This window comes from Bombus pyrosoma, linkage group LG8, assembly GCF_014825855.1.
Source record: "Bombus pyrosoma isolate SC7728 linkage group LG8, ASM1482585v1, whole genome shotgun sequence".
NCBI classification, from domain to species: Eukaryota; Metazoa; Arthropoda; class Insecta; order Hymenoptera; family Apidae; genus Bombus; species Bombus pyrosoma.
Window position 1 is genome coordinate 6,674,501 of NC_057777.1, and position 21,494 is coordinate 6,695,994.

The window sequence follows — 21,494 nt, forward strand, 5'->3', positions numbered from 1 at the left end:
TTTTCACGATGAATACCAGCGTCCGTGATGTTTAGTCGCCATACGAATGCCACCGTGGCGGCCGAGCTTGTTTTCAAATTAGAAATTTCGAGCCACGACTTGGACATTATTAAAAATTTCACCTCGCTTTTCCCGATATTACAACGCGTGCTTATTTCCCGCCCCTTGGAAAAATTATCAGGTCCGACAGGGAATATCGCGGAATATTGTGAAATCCTCGAGTTTTCACAATTTCCTTCGCAATAATGTTGCTCGCCGCGTATTGAATCGCTGCAGATGAAATGAATCCTTGACAAAACATTTGATATTTGTAATCAAATTATGATTCGACAGGCTTGATACATTTTGATCATTGTAAAATCGAAATTACGCTATTATGCTTATTAAATTCTTGTTGTTTTATATAAAACAAACTAGTATGTAATTGACAAATGTATTTACTTTTTTTTTTAAATTAAATATATACGTTAATTACATCGAAATATTGTTGGACGAACGAGATGAAAGTTGCTGCAAAATTGTTATTACGAAATAGACGCAATCATTTTTCTTGCTAGCTGGACGTGTCTTGAGGGGTCACGCTAGCCTGACGAAATACGATTATTTTGGCGAGGACAAAAAATGTGGGGAAGTGGAACGACTTCCGCGTATGAAACACGCGAAGGTGAATGTAGATGTCATCTGTCACGATGAAAAAGCATTGTATCCTATGGCAGATAATGTGTTTCGTATTCGTCAAAGTGCACCGATGAAAATGGATGTCCTGATCTCGACGATATGTCACGAAATTACAAATCTGCGGCATTTCTACAATTATAATCGGAATTCGATCAGTCACGGTATCGTTCGAAAATTATTTCGCCCGCGAAATGCTCACAAAAGTATGCAAACACTTATAGGAAGTTTTCATCGAAACATTTTAAAATCTCGCTAGCACTGTAGAGAGACTTGACCATCACGGTTGAAACAAATATAAAAATATAGGTATATTTTAAAAATAAAGTAATACATGCAAAATTGCAAGATGATACTTGCAAATAGAATTACAGTCGGGGTAATTGTACGACGATGAATAGCTTGCGCAACACAGCGTACATTATCTATTTGACAGGAGCGACAAATAAATTTTGTCCACAAGCAATTAAACAATCAATCGACACGCAACGACTTGCATATGGATTTTCAAAAAATACACCGGATACCGCGCGTAGAGGGGGAGAGATTCTATTTAATTACAGTTTCAATTTGCTATTCGTTCGCCGGACCTGACGTTTATTGAATTTAGTTTTATTTCCTTCGGCATGCGCTACAATGGAAAAAGTTCAAAAGTTCCTCGGCGCGCACACGCGATTTTCTATTAAAAATTTCCAAATAACGAACGCTTTTACCGGTGATTAAAACTTTTAAGCTCGACGCATTATCGATAAAAAATACAGTAACAGAGAATGGTTTGTTGATACGAATGATAACAGACCATTTGTTTTGGGTAATTAAAAATAGAATCCCGTTCGAAGAGCACAGGTACTCGAATTTAGCTCTGTGGAAAAGATAACGCCACGAGAAAGTATTGAAAGTAGAAAGCATGTACAACTTCCGGTCGCTTCGAACAAATCGTCGTTGAAAATCTTTTCTCGTCTGTCGATGAAGTCGCTTCGCAAGTTTCATTTTGTGTATATCATTGTCTATCGTAAAAATATTTCCATTTAGAGGGATCAAAAAGTCGATATTTCATTCGTTGAACGCTTTTAAAATATATTTTTAAATTTCTACGTTTGAATCAGATGAGATAACAAAAATTACGCGGTGTTTGCTCAGACTATAACAAAACGCGTATGAAATATTTTGAAATTTCTACAAGGAGTTTATAGTTAACCGATTAAATATTTTTTACCTCAAAGGTCGTTTACGTAAAAAATAGCGTTTCTAAATGTGAATAATTGCTTGAGCAAACTAAAATGAATTTCAAAAAGCCGAAAGACGTATGCTCTATTGTCACGAAAATTAAGAAAAAGAAGGAAAATCTGGTATTTTTGACGTGGCTAACGAAGAGGGAAGACTTGGGCGAATTTTATTCCATGCAACGTGACGAGGCTCGGTCAGGAAAGAAATGCTCTGCAGTTTCAACACGGTGAAGCGGAATGCGTGCAATATTTCTCTATATGTTGAGATTAGAGCTTCCGCACAGTCATGAAAGGGGGAGAAAAAAAAATTGCGAATAATCGCAACCTAAACCTCTTGGCCGAGGTTGCACTGGGATTTCGCAATTATTTCGCGATTCTCCAGTTCGACGATCGAATTTCACTGGAAATTCGACTGGTGCTAATTAGAAATTTGATCAAAACCGATGAAATTTACCTCACCGTTACAAAAATAAGGCTGATTCGTAGCAACGTGAAACGCGAATAGTTGAGTAATTGTAAATAAATAATATCGCGTACTACCAGATCGAGGCGGAATTCGGCGGATATCGCAACCTACTGATTGTGTAAATGTAACGTTTCAATTGAAAAAGCCTTCGAATAAAATGAATTAACCAATTGAAATGGTAAGCGAGTTTTAAGATGCAGAAATGAAAGAAAGAAGGCTGTCTTGATAGAAAAGAACGTGAATTTTATTGAAAATACGACGAACAAAGTTCTAGGTGATAGAATAATTCATTTCAGATTTTGGAGCTGTCGTGAGATGGAACCATGATCCTAAAACCGCAAACATACGTAGAAATTAAAATACATAATTTAATAATTGGATATTGAGGTGTCCCAAGACTTTTGCGCTAAAGTGTAAATACCATCTAAAATGTATTTAAAGAGAGCGAAGTATTTGTACAAAATTATTCCCCTTCTAAATCTATAAATAGTAATGTTAGTGATCAAATGAACAGAAGCGCGTCTTTTATTTTTGCTGCAAATCTTCGCTCTGTTTTACCACAATGTTGCTAATATATTTATTGAATGGATATTACAGTATGCTCGAATTTTTCTTCAATGAAATAGTTGCAATAGTAAAATTAGTATCGATTCGCTTGATGGTCTAAAGACATTCACAAATTAATTCCCAAATCTACTGTTTCCGAACGTCGGAACATAAGCTTGAAAGAAGCTTATAGCGCAATCGGATAGAGCACGGTGCGATGGGAGCGTAGCTCGTAGAGTCCAAAACATTTGAGATGGAATTAATGGCAAAACCGATGATAGGCCGAACGATTTTTTGCCATAATAGATCGAACGATTTCGATACTTCGTTATTTGTTCGCGTGAACATTCGTGAATCTGAATATTCTATCTTGAGAGGATCTAGTAGGAAAAGGAGAAAATCAGGACAAAGAGGATAGAGAATAACCGAGTCAGCGTAGATGCTGATTTTAATTCGCCCCGCGTCCTACGCCCTTTCCCTCGTTTCTACCGGCTCAACCGGGCTCACTCCTCGCTCCGTGCAAACCAACCCCCTGACACCCTCTCGACACGAATCTAACCCCAACGTAGGCGAAACTACGGCAAACTTCGCAGTGACGTACGCGAACAGATGCTCGACTAAAGATCCACTCACGCTTTATCTCGATCTTTACATTTTCACCAGTATCTCTTCGTTTTCGAGAATCCTCGACTGTTACATAGAATATACAGTGAATCGCGAAAGTGTTCGGACATTCATTGAAATTCCTATAAATATATTATGTGCGCCATAGGAATATATTTTGGAATATCATTAACGCTATAACAAGACACATATGTTTCCCTCAAATTATACAACTTCTTTCGTGCCACCAATTTGTGTGTTTCTGATAGATTTTTGTACTCCGACGAAACAATAATTTACGTTCATTCAATAAAGTTTCAGTAAAATTTACACGTTATTGCGCTACTCGATCCTTAATGGATTAATGAAATCACGAAATATAGAAGTCGAAGTGTTGTAATGCACCATGCGCCTTCGTTGGCAGATTGTTGGTCCCAGGAGGGACATGTCCGTGTGACGAATGCGTGGACGGATCGCCAAGAAACGAGAGAGTGGCTGTAGGAATGAATCGTAGGGCGCCAGCCCCGGGTTCGCACAGGCCTGACGGAAGTCGGCGAAGAAACAGTGGTGAACCGTGCACACGCACGCTGACAACGCTCGAGATCTGACGATAACGCGAGAAAACATGATTTATGAGGCAGGGACACGCCACGTCGTTTGCTCGAGTTCGCGAATGAGTGACCGAGAGTGAACAACCAGCTGGATGAACGAATGACGCGAAGAAAGAAGAAGAGAGTTGGCGGGGAGAGAACCGAGCGAGGCCAAAAAAGGATTGTGAGTAAAAAAGAAAATGAAGGGAAGCCAGAAGAAGAGAAGCAGCACGGGCGTATGTGGGCCAGAGTCGAGCAAAATTATCCGCAGGCTTAATAAATGATAGATAAACATTTGGATAGCCTTGATGCTCAGCCAGCTAATAATGATCGAGCTTTCGAGTGACTAATGACTTTCCTCGACTCGATCATCATCTACCGATGCTCTCTACCGAGCTACGATGATATTTTATTCAATACTGACTGGTCAAGGTCGTAGAGTATACAAAGGAGAAATTAGGTTCCTCGTGAATTAGACAGCTGAACGGGGCGAAACGAACTTCGGGAGCGTATAGCCGAAATTGAGCATCGTCCAGAGCAATTTTTGTGGCTTGCTCGAATGAACTACTCGCTTCGAAGTTGGATAGACGACGATAGAAAGATTCGTAAAGGTATCTACAAAATGAAATGAAGTAAATCGAAAATAAGATAATAATAATTTTAATAAGGATGTTAATAATAATCGTAGAAAGGACGCACGAAAGTGAGGAGAAAAGGAATAAAAAGAAGGTTGATTCGCTTCTTGGCGACTGAATGTTAATCGTGTATTTATGTAATGAAATTAAAAATTCATAAAAAGTAGAGTTAATCGACGGTCGATCAGTTTGATTGCTGGAGGGCTTAGTTTATAACGAATATTCAGGCCAAGATTCAGACTAAAAACAGTCTGACGACAGACACCTTAATTCTATTTGAATTTACTTTCAACGGCGATCAAGCATCGCGCGTTTTTACACGTGTAAAACGGCAAAAAAAGGTAGACAGCTCAATCTAACGAAGGGGTTAATTGCAACGAGGTTTTTATGCTGATTGCTGCCACGCGACAAACGTAAACCGACGTGACGGACCGATAATATCGAGATCTCGAAAGCGAAGACCGGTTGTATCCGTTTGGTTCTCCGAGATTAATGAACGCGCTGCTCAAGTATCAGTGGCTCATTAAGACACATTAACCCCGGCCTCTTTTCCTTCCTTCTTTTTTCACGGTGCTTTGTCCTAATGGCGCATTGATCACTGTTCGCCCAAAGAAAAACGGGGCTCCTGGAGATTCACCGCAAAAAGAAGCACGGGAAAACATTCGCGTGCCTCTTAGCGCGACAAATGCGCTGTGATCAATTCGACGTGGGTTGTTAATCGATTCGAAGTGGTTTCGATACTTCTTCGGAGCCAGTCTTCGATTCATATCACTCCCGTGAAGAATTTCGTGCGTCTCCACATGTTTTTACTCGTCCTAACTTCTTCTCCTAACTTTGTCAAGATCAGCAGATACAGAGTGCCTGATTTTAATTCATTATCGGAAATATTTTGGAAAATATACCGGATAGAAGAAAAAGCCCGCTTGACAAATTCAGCCATACCATTTCGTACGCTACTTCGTTCAAAAATACGTGAAGCTGCATAACCAACGTAACGAATTCGCTTAGATGTTCGTGTAATATCAAGTATCCAAAGACGTTGAATATTGACTGGATAAATTTTTCAATAAAATCACACGTGATATGATATGATATCGCGACTCATCTCGTTATTTCTTATCATCTTCGAACAAAAATCTCATCTGTGATATCAGGAAACGTAGGCGTCCTACGAACTGTACTAGTACCACTTTGAAATTAGAATCAACATTAACGTTATTGCCATTGAAATTAAAATATTAATAAAAAAAAACATATTAGTAATTTATTTTAAGACTGATACCTTTCAGCAGGAAATAAACTACATCAATTGAGGTATTAACAATTATACGATTCCATTCAAAAACATCTAGTAACATTTTTCCTATGTCTTGGCATGATTCACTTCCAAAAGAAAATTTCGATCGAAATATTTCCAACAACAGATTAGCTTATAATAGGACACCGTATATAATTCCCATTGACGAAGACGCAATAAGCCGATGATTTAATCGATTATCGAACTTTCCGTAGACTATCGCGGGCGAAGAGCGACGACGCGATTCGTCTTCGATACATTCCGCACGGCGATTGCCCGCGAAGATCGCATGAAGTCGAGCGATCTCTCCACAAAGAGTCTATTAATCCAGCTTGTCTGAAATCGACGGAAAACTCGATAGTCCAGGAACGAGACATGTGCGCCAACGATAATCCACGATTCACGAGGATTGTATCTTATCACTATTATCAGGCACCTCTGAAAGGAGAATAAGTTTATCTAGTCGCGTTGTATGGGCCAGGAAATTTTATAATGCATGGAATCGTGCCACGTATTCATGTATGACTCCCATCGTGTTTCCGCGAATTCCATCGATTTACCCCTTAAAGGCTATCACCTCGTACGAATACTGTTTTAGCATTGCAACTGCTGCAAGCAATAATTCTCCTATTTCTCATTTGCTATTGAATAACAAAAAGTAACAGAAATCCACTTGTTTAATTTCATTAATCGAAGAGTTTGCAATAGCAATATCGGCTGCCTATATTTAAAATATCTTTCATTGGAAGAGAAAGACAGATGTATGCTTGTTGCTCGAAGCTTTCATATCAAAAGGTTCAACAATTTAGTACACGGAATATTAGTCGACTACGAATTTATGATACATTTCCAAGTACGATTTAATTTCGTTGATTTACTAAAATTAATGGACACTTTTAAAGTAAAATTTGTACTGTGTATTGCAGTGAACTTCGACCTATGATAGCATTAAGGGTTAAAATCATGACTACAGGACGCTCGTCGTTTCGACAAACCAATCTCAGTCGAAGTTTATACGATAAAAATACAAATGTTCCTTCTTTTTATTCTTTTGCCATGTATGGGATTAAAAAAACGGTGAAAAGAAAAACACATTGATCGAACAAGATAGATCTATCATTGTGTCAGCTTCTAAAAGGAAACCACGCTCGAGGTACGATGTTAGAACGCGTACTCCGCTCGTTCGTAATTCAATCTGATCAGAAACAAGGTTGCACAAACGGAAAGCAATTAATCATCCGCATAGTTTTCCCGTCCGTTAATACCTAGTCATCTGTCTAATCGGTTACCGTATCTACTAACGAACTTCCCTAACCTTTACGCGAACTCTTTGTCTCTGCGAAATATGCACGAAACTAGAAATGTGTCTAGAAAACCGTCCGTTTGACCTCCTATATATTTCTAATAATAGCTAAGACAGAAATCCTGGAACCAGTCATTTTAGCTAATTTGGTATTTCTAATGCAAAAAAAAAGCAAGGTATCGCGTATTCGTGTATTATTAGACTGCGGATTTTTATGCAAATTCGGGAATAGTTTAAAACGATAGAAACTCGGTAGAAAATTGTTTTACCCACGGTACTTTGAATATTTTACATATTTTTCCATATTATGCGCATTCTATGCAATTTTGCATTCTCGCCGTAGTCTAAAATTCGTAATCTACTTATTTTTAACTTTTTCAGTAGGAATAAATAGTACGATAATATACAAAAAATGTTTCGTTCCGATACTCATGAACAGTGGTCTCGTTATAAATTTACGAAACTCGACCGTTCAATGGGGCAAATCTTAGAATTACAGCTGCAAGATAAATAGATTAGAGTAAAAAGGTAGAAAGAATAAACTCACCTCTGTACGCTGCTGTAACCTCTTGTTCAACTCGTAGAGCCTGTAGTCCGGCTGGCCAAAGTACGGAGTATGCCTCCTGGGGACAGGCAACGATCTGTCAGATCAGACCGATCGGTCATGTTAGGTGTGCTGTGTACAGTGTGTTCTCTGGTGTGGGTCGCGTGTCGCATGCATGTGGACCGAAGGGAGTTCAACATGCATCGTCGGACTTTCGTAAGCCGCCTGAAGCGGCCCAATGAATCGACGAAACACGTCGAACGTGGCACAGATTCGCGGCCCACCAAACTTACGACTTTCACCGAGGGAGGACCAACAATCGCGAACACACATACTCTATTTCCCGGTTATTCCGACTAAAAGAATACCGAGTTCTCCTCGAAAACCGATTTCCAATAGTCCCGATTAATTGCATCGAGCGGACCTTCGGTCGCTCGTCTAATTGGGACTACGTTAAGACGCAACTATGACGTGGTTTCAGCACAAAACTTCGTACAGATAGTAGAGACACGCGTCGATCATGTTTCGCTGAAAGTTCGTCGAACTTGATTGCTTCATTCGAACTTTGAATGTAGCGCTAAGGCGGCAGATTTAAATTATCGATCGAAAGAACGTGGACACTTGCTTGTTTTTATTAAAAGTAATTTAATTAGATTGTTTTATTATTAGAGCTATAGCAGAATATTGTAACGATATATGATAAAATTTGTCTTTTAAAGCTAATGTGCACTAGAAAGATCGATACCTGTAACCGTTAAATGTTAGGGAGCAGTTCATTATTTTTAGTTCGTTTGTGCGTCTAACAATAGATAGGATAGAAAAGATTCTTCAAAATTGATACAGAGTCTATCGAGATTAATTTTAGCAATAATATTTAAAGCTACTAATACTTGGACAAATTGTATGTTTAATTTTGGTATATTACTGATAAGCGATTTTAGTTTCGTGTGATATACGTGTATTGAATTCACGAGAATATCTTCTGAGCATCGATTTATCATTAGTTTATATATTTTAATATAAACAAAACAAAAATGTCCACACGCTTACGAGCAAAGGTATACGTGCTACTGAATCGTTCATTATTCCGTTAGTATTTGAAAAAAGATTATAACGACCGTGCAACCCGTGGAATAGCATCCATGATCATGCCTATCGTGACCGAACTAACAGCGTAAATCAAATTTAATAAGCTCGTGCATGTCTTTCGGTTGCTTGGATCTGTACGCGTGTCAAACACCTGTTAGTGCCGCGATCGTTCAAACCGGGACTAAAATCTCGATACGCGCTGTCAGTTTACAAAACTAATTCTTTTGAAAAAACTTCGGTTAACTGGCACGATTAACGAAATCATTATAGAATAATAGCCGATAAAACTTTTAAAAAGATCCGTAACTTATTATAATTTCACTGAAATCTACTGGTACGTACGATTCTATGATAAATGAGATTATGCATTGAATTTTAAAAACTATACTTAACCCTGCTGTTCTCTTTCTATAAAATATGGAAAGTTTTTAAATAATAAATTTTAATATTCGATACAATTTTGCTACCTTTTGCGTATTCCACGCTTTCTATCAATAAAATATCCCGAAAATGAATATTTGAAGAGATAGAAACACGAGGAAAAAATGGAAAAACATAGGTATAGAGATTGAAGTAATTTGTAGTGTCTATATTATTATACCACCGTGATCGCTGTTAAAAGAAATATTCGTGCGGAAAAAGTTAACCGATTTCGAGGAGAAAACATCGATCTTGCAAGGAAGAACGTCTCGTCGTTCAGATATTCGCAAAGTAATAAATTCGTGGTTAGATGTTGCAACATAGACGAATATATGTGTGCTCATATCAGACGCAAAGTTCTAATTGAATATAAGAGTTGATTGTACAAAGGAAAGACCGTTGCACTGTAGCAGCGATAACAGCGTGTTTCGAGGGTCACGAATCGACTGGCTACACTGATATCGATCACCCTTGTGTCAGTGCGAACCGACTCTCTGTGTTGCGTCTTGTTGCTCGTGATCGTCTAAACTTCGTCGAAACTTTACGACTACGAAGTATCTTTCCAAAGGTTGCTGTACACGCTGGTCGCGATTCAACGTAGTCATTAGCATATATAAAATCTTTTCCCTTTGAATGCTGATAATTATCGAAAACCAAGATACATGCGCATTATCTCACGGAAGTACTTGAACATTTACCATAGAAAACTTTTATGTAACAATTGTAACACATATTGATGTGTTATATAAAACGACCGAATGTATAGCCAATTTGAAAATGTATATAGAAGTTAGAAGACATTTACTTGGTAAAAGATTAATTTGCAGTACGAATGATCGCTTTAAATGTAACATAATATAATTTAAAGATGGTCCCATTGAATATCGATGCCTGTTTAAATACTTTTGTGTTTAACGTACTAGATAATATTTTCGTGACCTTGTATATAGATATATACGATCTATCTGGTTTTAGGGATTTCTGAGCACGAAACGCGAATCTTATCGGTTTTCCATAAAACGCTGGCCGGCCAATAGCGCATTGGAAAGCACCGCGAAACGACAGACTAATTCTTGGAAATTGAATTTGCGCTGTAATGCCCGCTCGTAATACGGACAATTGATTGGTGGCATCAAAATATTAGCGTTCGACTGACTGGCGGCGGGCTACTGACAAGCGGGCCACCGTTCTCCGGAATTGTTATCGATTTTAATATCGGCACCGCTCCATTAACGCTGTTCACGCGCTCGCTAAAGTTACACGTGTTAGCCGCAATACACATCGAAGCGCATCGCGATCAAATAATTCGGTCACCTGATTTCACCTCGACTTTAACTTCCTCGACAACTCACCACCACGAAGATCTTACGTTTTTAGCGTGTTAACGATCACACATTGTCTTCTGGTAGAAGTTTAGTTTGAATTCTGGCAAAGATTTGGGAAGAATTTCTGGCGTTATATTGTAGAAAATTTTACAGTATAGGAAATGTTGAAGTGGTCATCGCCATTTCTAAGAAAACTCTACATCTGGTCTTTTTAGTTTTCTCAAGCACTGAACCCATCGACAGCGTATTGACAAAAGACTGGGACGAAGGCAGGCTATAAACAGTAGACAGGCGACCTTGGCTTCGGGGTTTTCAGTTATAGGGTAACACTGCTAGCGTGTGGACCTGGACCAGCTCAAATTATATTCCTACTTGCACTTACGCTTCTGTATTAAAATATATTTTCTACTTTACAATTTATCCACGCGTTCCTCTCTTCATACATCTAATAACCTCAACAGAAAAGAATTTATAGCGCTACACTGCAGAAAAAACTGACGATCCTCTGATCCTTACAACCTTATATTACAGGAAAAAAGAGAGAAATAAAACTTTTCATAATGCAATTAGCTAAATTTACACAAATAACCGTTTCCTTATTTATCCACTCGCCATCACAGGGGATGATTTACAATAAACAGGATCGTTCGAATCACGTTCCATGGTGTTAGGAAGACAAACAGACCTTGACAAAAATAATTCTTTAGAGAGTGGATTGGCAAAAAGAGTAAAACGAGCAATAAATATCCGAAATCGGGCACAGGGTGCAGAGTGGCGAAGTTCTAGCGAGGCACGAATAAGGCACGATACACGATGATGCTGAATGCCGGTGCGAAGATCGATCGTGCCAGAAAGAACTTGGCCTTTGCAGTCTCCGGAGAATCGCCGCCGTGGGACTTGACGACACGTCACAGCCCCTCATACGTGTATACGTGTGTGTACACACAGCAGGGTGAATTTACCAGAGAAGGGTCGAGGCTCAAGGGTTGCAAGGCTAACCTACTGTCGCGCATGGTTCACCAGGGACGCGCTCGACAAATTTCTCGTCCCACTCGAGTCTCTGATTCATCTGGATCGCGAACAATCGTAAAGATATATATCTCTATTCTTCTTCCTTTTTCTTCCACGAAATTACTTGAGGTCTCTGAAGGAGAAATGGTTAAGGATAAAGTGTAAGGTTAAGAAAGGTTAACACACGCTCGTTTATAATTAGCCAGCTTTTTTTAATCCGACTTGTGCGAATACACATCGATCGTGTATTAAAAAGTGCTAGGTTATGTATTTATTTATAAATAAACGAGGGGTTAATAATAAAAGACACGCGGTTACCGATAGGTCGAAGCTCAACTCAATCACCGTATTATTTTTTGCCGTGTATTTTTAAATTTTATTTACATTGCGTCACGAAATTTCTATACCTTCAAAAATATAGGTCATTGATTTTATACACATATATCAATGCAACTTTTGACAAAATGGAAACAAATAGTACAGAACATTACAATTTCAAAATAATAGATTCTTTTAACAGCACGGATACTCGAAACTCATTCTTTCTAAGGAAACAAAAAGAAAAAGAGTCGTGTAAAACTAAAGTCGTATAGCTGAAGAATCAACCGAATAGCCCAGAAATTTTCGATCCACATTCTATCGAGGTATTACAGGAAAAGGAGAATACAAAAGACAGTGATTTCAGAGTAATGGATTCTTTTAACAGGCAGCACACTGAGAACTCGTTGACAGATTCAGCTCGCAGCACGGCATAAAACAGAATCGAAACGCGCTAATTTAGCCGACAACGTAATTTCACGTGAGGCACGTACGCGGCGGTGTAGAGGCGTGCAATAATCCGAAACCGGCTCGCGTGGAGCGCACCAGTTCTCTCTCATTCAAGACGTGCCCGCCACGATCGAACTAATTAATTCGTCGCACGGCACACCGGCAGCTCGCTTCGTTCGCTCGCTCCCCGGAATTTTTTCCTCTTCTCTCCGGCCAACGATCGTGACAGATCGTTCCCCCGATACGGCACCAATCCGTTCAATGAAAAACTTTTAGTCGCGCGCGTGTCACAGTTTCCAGCCTGAATCAGAGGAAACCTTCTTTGAGACAAGCATGCCAAAGTAAGAGAATTTCTTTATATGAGCAAAACACGTACGTCACGTCACGGTGAATTTAAACATTACACGTAGAAAAGAATCTGTCGCCTTTTACATGGATGGTATGAAAGATCAATTTGTATATGTGTATACGATATTGGGCCTGATCTATTAATATGGAGCAAATCAGAATGTACATGACAGTTCCAGATATGCGACAGGTCATTTTTCTTTGTTAGATACGGACGCGGTAATAGATGAATCTAATTACTAGACTAAGAACGCTTATGCAAATTTATATTTCCTAGAATTTCCTGAGAAATACGATGTATAAGAGAGGTTTCTTTTATTAGCGAAATGATGGAACGAATGGACTATGCATTTTTTATGCATTTAGGCGAATTCTGAAGATATAAAGATGCATAGAAAAATACCTAAAATATTTGCCTATTTCAATATTCTCTCTTTGTGATATTTTCCATTGTTCATATTCTCCGTCCAAACACCTAGTCTCTCAATTATATTAATTACAACGAAGCATATTCGAAACTACCCGTCGAGGTAGAAAGTAACGAAGAAATCAGTGCAACCTTCAGCGTAATCAACAGTAAACCAACAAAACCTCCTCCATCCGATTCATCGACACATGAAACACTCACAGAACCATTCATCCATTTCCAAACGTTTACAACTCCCCGATCGGACATGTCCCAATTCACCGCTCCACCCTCTGTATCCAGTAAAACTTGAGGGCAGAAACGCGAACGGGCACGAACGAGCGGTCAGGTATTCGCGACATCGTCGTCGCGGGATTTTCGATGGAGTTGCGGCGGGGTGCGGTCGTTATCAGGTCGTGAGAGTTAATAGGTTTAGTTGGCGCGGCTAATGGGCGTCCCGGCACGCCGGCAGGAATCAGCTGACCGGCCAGCTGGCCGTAGGAACGACGTCCAGGAACCGCCAGTTGAGAGCCGTTGCTTGCACGGGTCTCAGATTGGGTTAGCAAAGGGCGCAGTTCAGACCGGAGGGTGGCTGCCGAGGGTGAGTCTGCCACGGAGGGAGGAAGAGGGTGTTATTAGGGGTTGCTCATGGGGTGGCACTGCGATCAATGCTTGGGGAGTCATGCCAGCCCCCCTTTCGAACTCTATATATAGAAGAATCGCGCGCGCACACATACACACGTATACTGGTTACGACTACCGATGGACATCCGAATATTCCTGTCTCGCGAGTTTCCAAACGATTTACTCGTAGACAGGTTACACTCCGAAGTTCGAATAATATTCGGAGGCGCCATGACTAAGAAACAATGTGTCCAGGCACATGTGCAACTAAGTTTGATTCGAAAGTAATGGGAGTACGTTCAGAAATGTTTTCCTGCGTGTTAGATTTCGAAGAAGCAAAGAGATTTTCAAGGTATATAGTTCCCTTGGGAAGTAATACACCATATTTCCTACGGTGTGTACACGTTTTCTTCGTGCTTAAAGTGATATTGGATGTCTTGATTCTTTAGAACGTTCACTTGATTGGTCACTTTCTGAATGTAACGTATGGAAAATGACGGTCTTTAAGATGACCTTTTTTATCTCGGAGAATAAGAAGTTGCAGAGAATTCATTGTACTTTTGGAAGGTTCTTATAAGGAGGTTGTGAAAACGAAGTTAAGAAGAAGTTGTGATCTAGAATCTAGAAAATAAGGGATTTGTGGTACTACTAAGATTTCTTTCAGTGTTCAAAATTCGTTGAGTGATAACACCGTGAGTAGATATGTTGCGTAATATCTGACCAACTATGTATGTTTTAATAATTCAGTTTTCCATTAATACTACTAGTTATACAGAATGTTTCATTATTTTTCTCTCAAAATATTCGTTATTGCATCCGAATGTCTGTAACTGTTTAATATTTCGATTAGTTCAGCGTGAGTATAAAATTATGTGATTCCAGTAGATTGAAAGTATACCACCATATGACAAAAGATCAGTGATAAAATCGTCTCAAAACGTTATAGAAAGGCAGTGGTGTGAATGTGCGTACCCAGGGGATGAGCGCTCTTATGGGAGCGTGACTACGAGAGGGGATGAACGAAAAGTGGCGAGCACGTGGAAACTTGACGGCCTAGATTGAGATTTTTCGTGCCGCTCCATCGAGCCTCGCCGACAAGACATTCTATAGTCCAGTGTCTCGATATCGAGCTTTCATCTACTCAAAGAATATCGATTGCGATCATTTTATACGAGATTACATCAGAATATGAGTCTTTCGCGTGGTAAAAGAACGAAGAGAATTAATCGACCGATAGCTGATCTTGACACTGATCCGACAAATTACAATAATTTCCTGAAGTAATTATCATTATACTCTTACATCGTCATTAAGACATTAAAAAACCACACTAATCAGCTCTATAAACGGGAAAGGAAAGTGACGATGTTGCGAACTCTGTTCTTTTTAAGAATATCGTAGAATTTATTACAATTTATGTCGTTTTTCTAAGCCTGTGCATCTCGATAAGAAATTAGGAAAGTCGAGGAAAAATGTCGCTTTTCGTGACAATTTTGCTCGAGTTGTGCCACACTTGAAATACACGTACAAAGTATCTAATGATAAAGTTCTTACCAGTCATTATCTCGAAGAGGAAATAAAAAAGATTAGGTGTTCGAGTAACGAAAATTTTACGTCGCGAACGTTGACAATTTCTGGATAAATTGCCGTTCAATTTGCGATAGTTCCGCGTGAGCACGGGATATGTTTTACCCATTTAGACCGCTTTTTTTCCAACTGCGCGTGTGCTGTTCTCCAATAAAAACTACGAGCCAATAAATCCTAAAGTAACGATCTTCCTTCCGTTTTTATAGAGACATTCCTTGCCCCGTTCTGCTCTCTATTTCAAATTTCCGTTGTTCAAACTTCGAACGGACGTCCACAATAGTTACAATTTTAAATCCCATCCCAGTTACAGCTTTCTTGCTCGATACTTCTATGTTTCTGTAATTAAAACTCTTGGAAATCGAACTGATTAAACGCGCTTTTCGTTAATTAATCCTTCAGACGAGATTTATCTCGTTAAACAAATTTTCGGTGACGAGTGTTTAATACATTTGTAAGCCACTGTACGTGTACAACTTGTTCCTTTATGACTGGTCAAGAATACATAAGATACCAAATATAACACTATACTACAGTTCTTTACACGGAATTGGAACGAAGAACGCAAGGTTCGGCTTATCGGCACACGTTACGTAACGTCTAAACCTGATAAGAACGTAGATACAGGTATTTATCGATCCCAAACGTGAGCCAAGTAATCGTGCCGATAATTGAAACTATAATTTCATTGAACGAGACAAAAGGAAAGATGTGGCGGTACCTTCGACGGTAATTGACTTTCTCGATCCTCCTCTGCCAGAAGATAGCTACTTATCTCCTGTTTTTGACTACTTCGACAAGATTTCGCAAGAATTCGTCGTTCACGTATGCCACGAAATGTTCGAACAGCCTTGGTAATTTAAATATTGGCATGTAAAAAGATAGCTGGGCAAACTGTAGAACAAATGATACAGATAAAAATTTAAATGTGCACTTTAGTTTCATTACGTTTAAATAACTTTAGCGTTATATGTGTGACAAAGCAGCAGTGAAGTCCCTACCTAATCACAAAGAATCTTCAAGTAATGTTTGCGTAATTGTTTAACAAAAATTTCATAGAAGCAACCTCTTGGCGCTTCTTTCCCTACAAACAACAGCATATATTTTCTAATACGATACAAAAATATTTGTAACACTTTACCGACCGCTAGCGATTCAACAGCATACGCACGTCCGACCGACATCTCAGGCGTAGATTCTCCCTGGCGCCGGCTCTGTTTCGGTTTAGACTCTCCAATACCATTCTTTCTGTTCATCGCGAATGGTACGTTTTTCAAATTGGTATAAAACTGTGCGGGCTTACAAAGCAACGCAACCGACGCAACTGAACAAGGTATCTTAGTAATAAGTAATAAAAATCTGCATCGGTCGGTAAGGTGTTAAAAATGCTACTGATAATTAGTTTAGAAGCTAGGCGAAAGACTGCAGATGGAAATTTGTATATTTGTCAAAAATTAAATATTATGCTACGATATATTTCAATGTAATCTGGCTGACAGAGCGAGATATAGCAAATTCGCGTGGCAATCAACGTGTTAATTGCACAATGCAAAAGTTCGTGCAAGTATACGCACAAATATATGACGATGCATAAAAGGATAATAGGAGAGTAGAGAGGAGAAAGAAAGAGCGTGCTAGCTCTGTTTCCCGGACGGTGATCAGGATTTCGTCAGAGTGAGGCGCACACCGTTCACTTTTCCAGCAATGGCCACTGGCCGAGTTCGACGCGAACCGGCGTGGCACGCTGATTATTGCTCTTTTATGGTTGGCACACATCGCGGCGGGCAACGCGCGCGGTTTTCTCCGGTTCGCTTAACAAGCCGGATCGCTTTCTGTTCCCACGGCTGAACTTCGAACAACGACACGAACTTCGAACGAGAGAGACAACCTCGATCAAGGCTGTGCGTTCTTCTTACGGTTTTGATATTCAATTGCTCGTATCAGCAACGGGACAGGACCGGTAGCGACAAGGAGATACATGGAAAGGATCAAGGGAACTCTGACAGAGGTCGATAAGAGGAAGAGAACGATATCGACGATAAAGTATCGCGATCACGGGCAACGATAAATCGCCGGTGCGACCGTGCGATTACTGCTACGCTAGCTACAAAAGTATAAGGGGCTGATGTCAGTCGCTGACTCGACTCTTACTTCATTCTCTCGAACGAGTTTCTACGTGTAACTCGTTGCTAGTTCGTGGCATCTTGTTTTGGATTAAGCGCCACCTGACGTTTACCGATCGACGCTACAAATTTTTCTAATCTTGGATATTCTTTCGAATGGTACATTTTTGGTCTTTGAATTTAGCGCGCGCACACACACACATAGGTCGTCTCCCTCGGATATATACCAAGCAGTATCCGATATCAGCAAAAACGAAGATTCAAGTCCACCATCTTCCCCTGTAGCATCTGTCTTTCAGCTTAATCGGCCATCTATTTCGGAAATACAGACCTAATTTTCTTGCAATTATGAGCAGAGTCGATGACAAAATAAGGGGAGAAAAATTCCAGAGGTAGTGAAGATGATGGAGGATCGTATCAAAAATCGAGCAAAGTCGTGATCCGAGGAAATTCGTCGTATTTGTTGAAAAGTCGAGGGAATTAGAGGTAGAACAGGGGAGACCAGCTCAGGATCGATTTATTTATTCGCAGAAAACGCAGATCGTTTTCACGCGGATTGTGTATCGACGAGCTAGCATGTGGCGTTTCGCCGTTCTCTATGACGAAATCGGCCAGAGAGGCAGACCAGGCCAGGCGAAACGGCGTCGAGAATAGAAAGAAAAGATTCTCATTTCGCCATCGATACGGAACGAACAAACGTTCGCGGGACCGCTTTGTATTAGGAACGCGCGCGAGCGCCGCTGCTTTCACCGTGATACGCCACACGGTTAGAAATCGACGACGAACAAACCAGCGAAATAAAGGGCGCTTGTTCGTCGGCTTTCTTTCGCCGAGGCGATTTATTATTAGGCGTTTCGTCACTGTGACGCAAGGACGACGTTCGGAGACGAGCTACGAGACGCTGCGTCGAATCGCCGGCTATTTATCATCCGCCGTGTTGAACAGTCATTCCAAGACTCCATCGTGCACGCGTCGTTCGACCGATTTCTACAGTACCAGACTTTTATCGGAGTGAAAAGAAACTCGTTTGGATAAATCGATTTATATGCGAGCCTCTCAGAAGTCAAACCGATCAACTCTAATTTTTGTCAATTCCTTAATTTCGTTACATGAGCTCGTGATGAATGTTCGATCTTAAAGAAACGAATGATTTACATCTATAGGTTCATTCATTCTCGCGAGAAGACAATTAAGCGTAATAGTAGTAAATCGTAAAGTAAATTTAAAGTGCAAAGCTTACGATATTATCGCTTTTCTGTAGTTTTCAATGTGCGAGGTCGATCGATGAAAGGAATTTCTGCCCGATTAAAAGTTAATAACAATTTTGCAGAAAGCATCTGCATATTTCTTTACAATTACAGGAACAAAAACATCCTTGGTATCTTTAGTGTTAGAGATTCTGTTGAACATCCTGGATAATCGAATTCAAATTGGAAGCGCAGAGACTCAAAGATACGAGGAATTACGTCTTTATTTACATTTATTTAGACGCGGAAAAAAGAAGTAAAATTGACCAAACTACGAAGTATGGTCACTGGTTTGTTCCGCCTGGCCTCTGACCCTAATGATTGCGGGTATCAATTAGCGGTGCATGTCTCCTGGTAATGAGAGTCCAAAAGGCACACCGCAAAAGCTGATAATTAACACCAGACGATAACGAAAAGATCAACCGGACGAAAAACTCCAGATGAAACACCGTAAATTTTTCTTCCTGCGAAACTCGATTTCGGTGATCGTCGTTTTATCTTTCGCCAGAAAAGATCGTCCAACCTAAGAACATGAACATTACAAAACGATGACACATCTGTTCCAGTCAAATTGCCGTGGGATTACTGGACTCGAAGATGTTACACGAATCCAAGGAACCGGTTTTCGACGCGTACTCAACACGAAAGAAGAAGAAGAAAAAAAAAGAAATCTCGAGAGTCCAGCGTCGATCATTTACCCTCTTTCGTGTCATCTACTCCTCGTTTCTGATTCTTTACCGTTTCCTCTATTCCTTTGGCCTTTGCTGGCTTCATTCGCTTCTCGCAATTTTCAACGCTCACTGTATCTAAAGATTCTTCAGTCAACGCAACTAAGATTCTTGTCGGCGATTGTTCACACGTTTTTCTCTCTATATTTTTTCCTATAATTCGTATATAATTTTTATTCGAAATGGTAAGAGAAAGGAATTGTCGGTGAAGTCTGACGTTGCAGGTTCCAAGCTAAACAGCTATCTGTTGAGCGAAGAAGGATGAGTTATCTCGTCACTCGTAAGATCTTTTGCAACTGGAATGAGGCCAAACTTTAATAGTTACACTCGTTCGAACAGCATTATACAAAACGACGTTTGTTTTTACCCCGCGAAAGAGTCGTTTTCTAGTCGTTATCCGTCTTGAACTCCTACGTACGTTCGGCAAATTTTCAACGAAAAAATTACTTTTGTACATCTCGTACGATTAAAAAGAACATTATATCGAACGTCGTACGATCTTAAAGAATATAAATTCTTCCTACACATCACAAAGAACGTAAATTTCAAAGTAATTCGAAGATTGATCCGAAGTTGAACGAAAGGACATCATTATGGCGTCGTGTTGGGACTATTTACACGGAAATGACGGCACGATAAATCCGTAGTGTCACGGTCCATCGTTGTTCACAGGACTGGAACGCTTATACCGGTTTACGAAGCACGTCTGAAAGCTGCAGCTCCCATACCTCCTACGATCAGGTTTATTCGGTGCCTCTTAGTGATTTAGGGAGATCCGATCAATCGACCCGCGAAAATTGTACTCGACGCCATTCCCAATTTCTGGTTTCTATTCGATCTCAATGAAACTATGCACCGCAGAATACTATTGGATCAATACCTGCAGATTTCGAAGATGTTATGAATAGATATACGCAAGTCTATTGAAAATTCTTCATAGGAAAATCCTTAAGGAGATTCATTAATCCGCTATGAACGTCCTAGAAAATTTCACGATATCACAAGTGGAAATGGTCAATGACTTCCTAGATAGATCAAGAAATGCTGAAAATCGTACTGGATGCAGGAAAGCAAAGAACAGGAAACTTATTCGTGAAATCCATGACTTTTTCGTGAATCTAAGACGCGATGCAAAAACGTAGTTAGACTGAGACGTGAAGAGCGTTGTTCATAAACCGCGTGGGAGGTCGCTAATTTATTGCGCATTAACGTCACTTGTATCTGACCACGCACAAGACAGCCAGCCCGTGGCGATCCGGCTCGTATTGTTGCACCGTGTCACCGTTCAACTTTCCATCTCACTTCGGGAAGACACCTAGCCTAAAATCATTCGCCACATTTCGAAAGCATTTCACCAGACATGATATATCAAAGTGAGATATCAAACTAGAGGACAATAATCTGATAAGAATACGATGATTTCATAATTTTATAAGAGAACAATAATTTAATAATTTAATAATCTGATGACGTAATTTAAGCGCGAGGAATCTAAATATTTCTAGGTAGAAGGCGCAGAATTTTAACAAAATTACAGCAATTTTTTAAGAAAGTATCGCTGAGCTTTCAAACGGCTTAAGAGGATACTGTTTTCCGTTGGGGGAAATGAGGGCAGGTAGCCAAAAGTGCTATCTCTTGGATCCAAAAAATGAGATATATAGGTATATCCAAAAGAGAAATTGAACCTGAAACTCGATACTTGAAAATCGCGTGCATATATGAGAATATGAAATATGAGAACTTCCAATCTAGAATCATCGACATTTAAAGACATTTCTAACGTAGAGTAACATAACGTAGATTCGAATCTGTAGAACTTATAGAACTGAACGGAAACAATTTGCGCGTCAATTAAGCGCTTACAGCTAAGAATCGGTGAATTTTCGGAATTTTGGAAAGTGGAAGCAATTATGGACGAAAGTATCGACGAGTTTTC

General features: G+C 39.8%; 1 protein-coding gene across 4 annotated transcripts in view; it reads right to left on the bottom strand.

Annotated features, from left to right (window-relative positions):
* LOC122570336 (LIM domain-binding protein 2) overlaps positions 1–21,494 on the bottom strand; it is a 70,490-nt gene that overhangs the window by 15,150 nt on the left and 33,846 nt on the right. For 3 of the 4 annotated variants that reach the window (XM_043732507.1, XM_043732506.1, XM_043732509.1), the window contains exon 2: positions 7,889–7,982. In XM_043732507.1, the coding sequence (XP_043588442.1) occupies positions 7,889–7,982 (94 nt within the window). The remainder of the gene's footprint in view (positions 1–7,888; positions 7,983–21,494) is intronic. The other variant, XM_043732508.1, reaches the window with a different exon arrangement.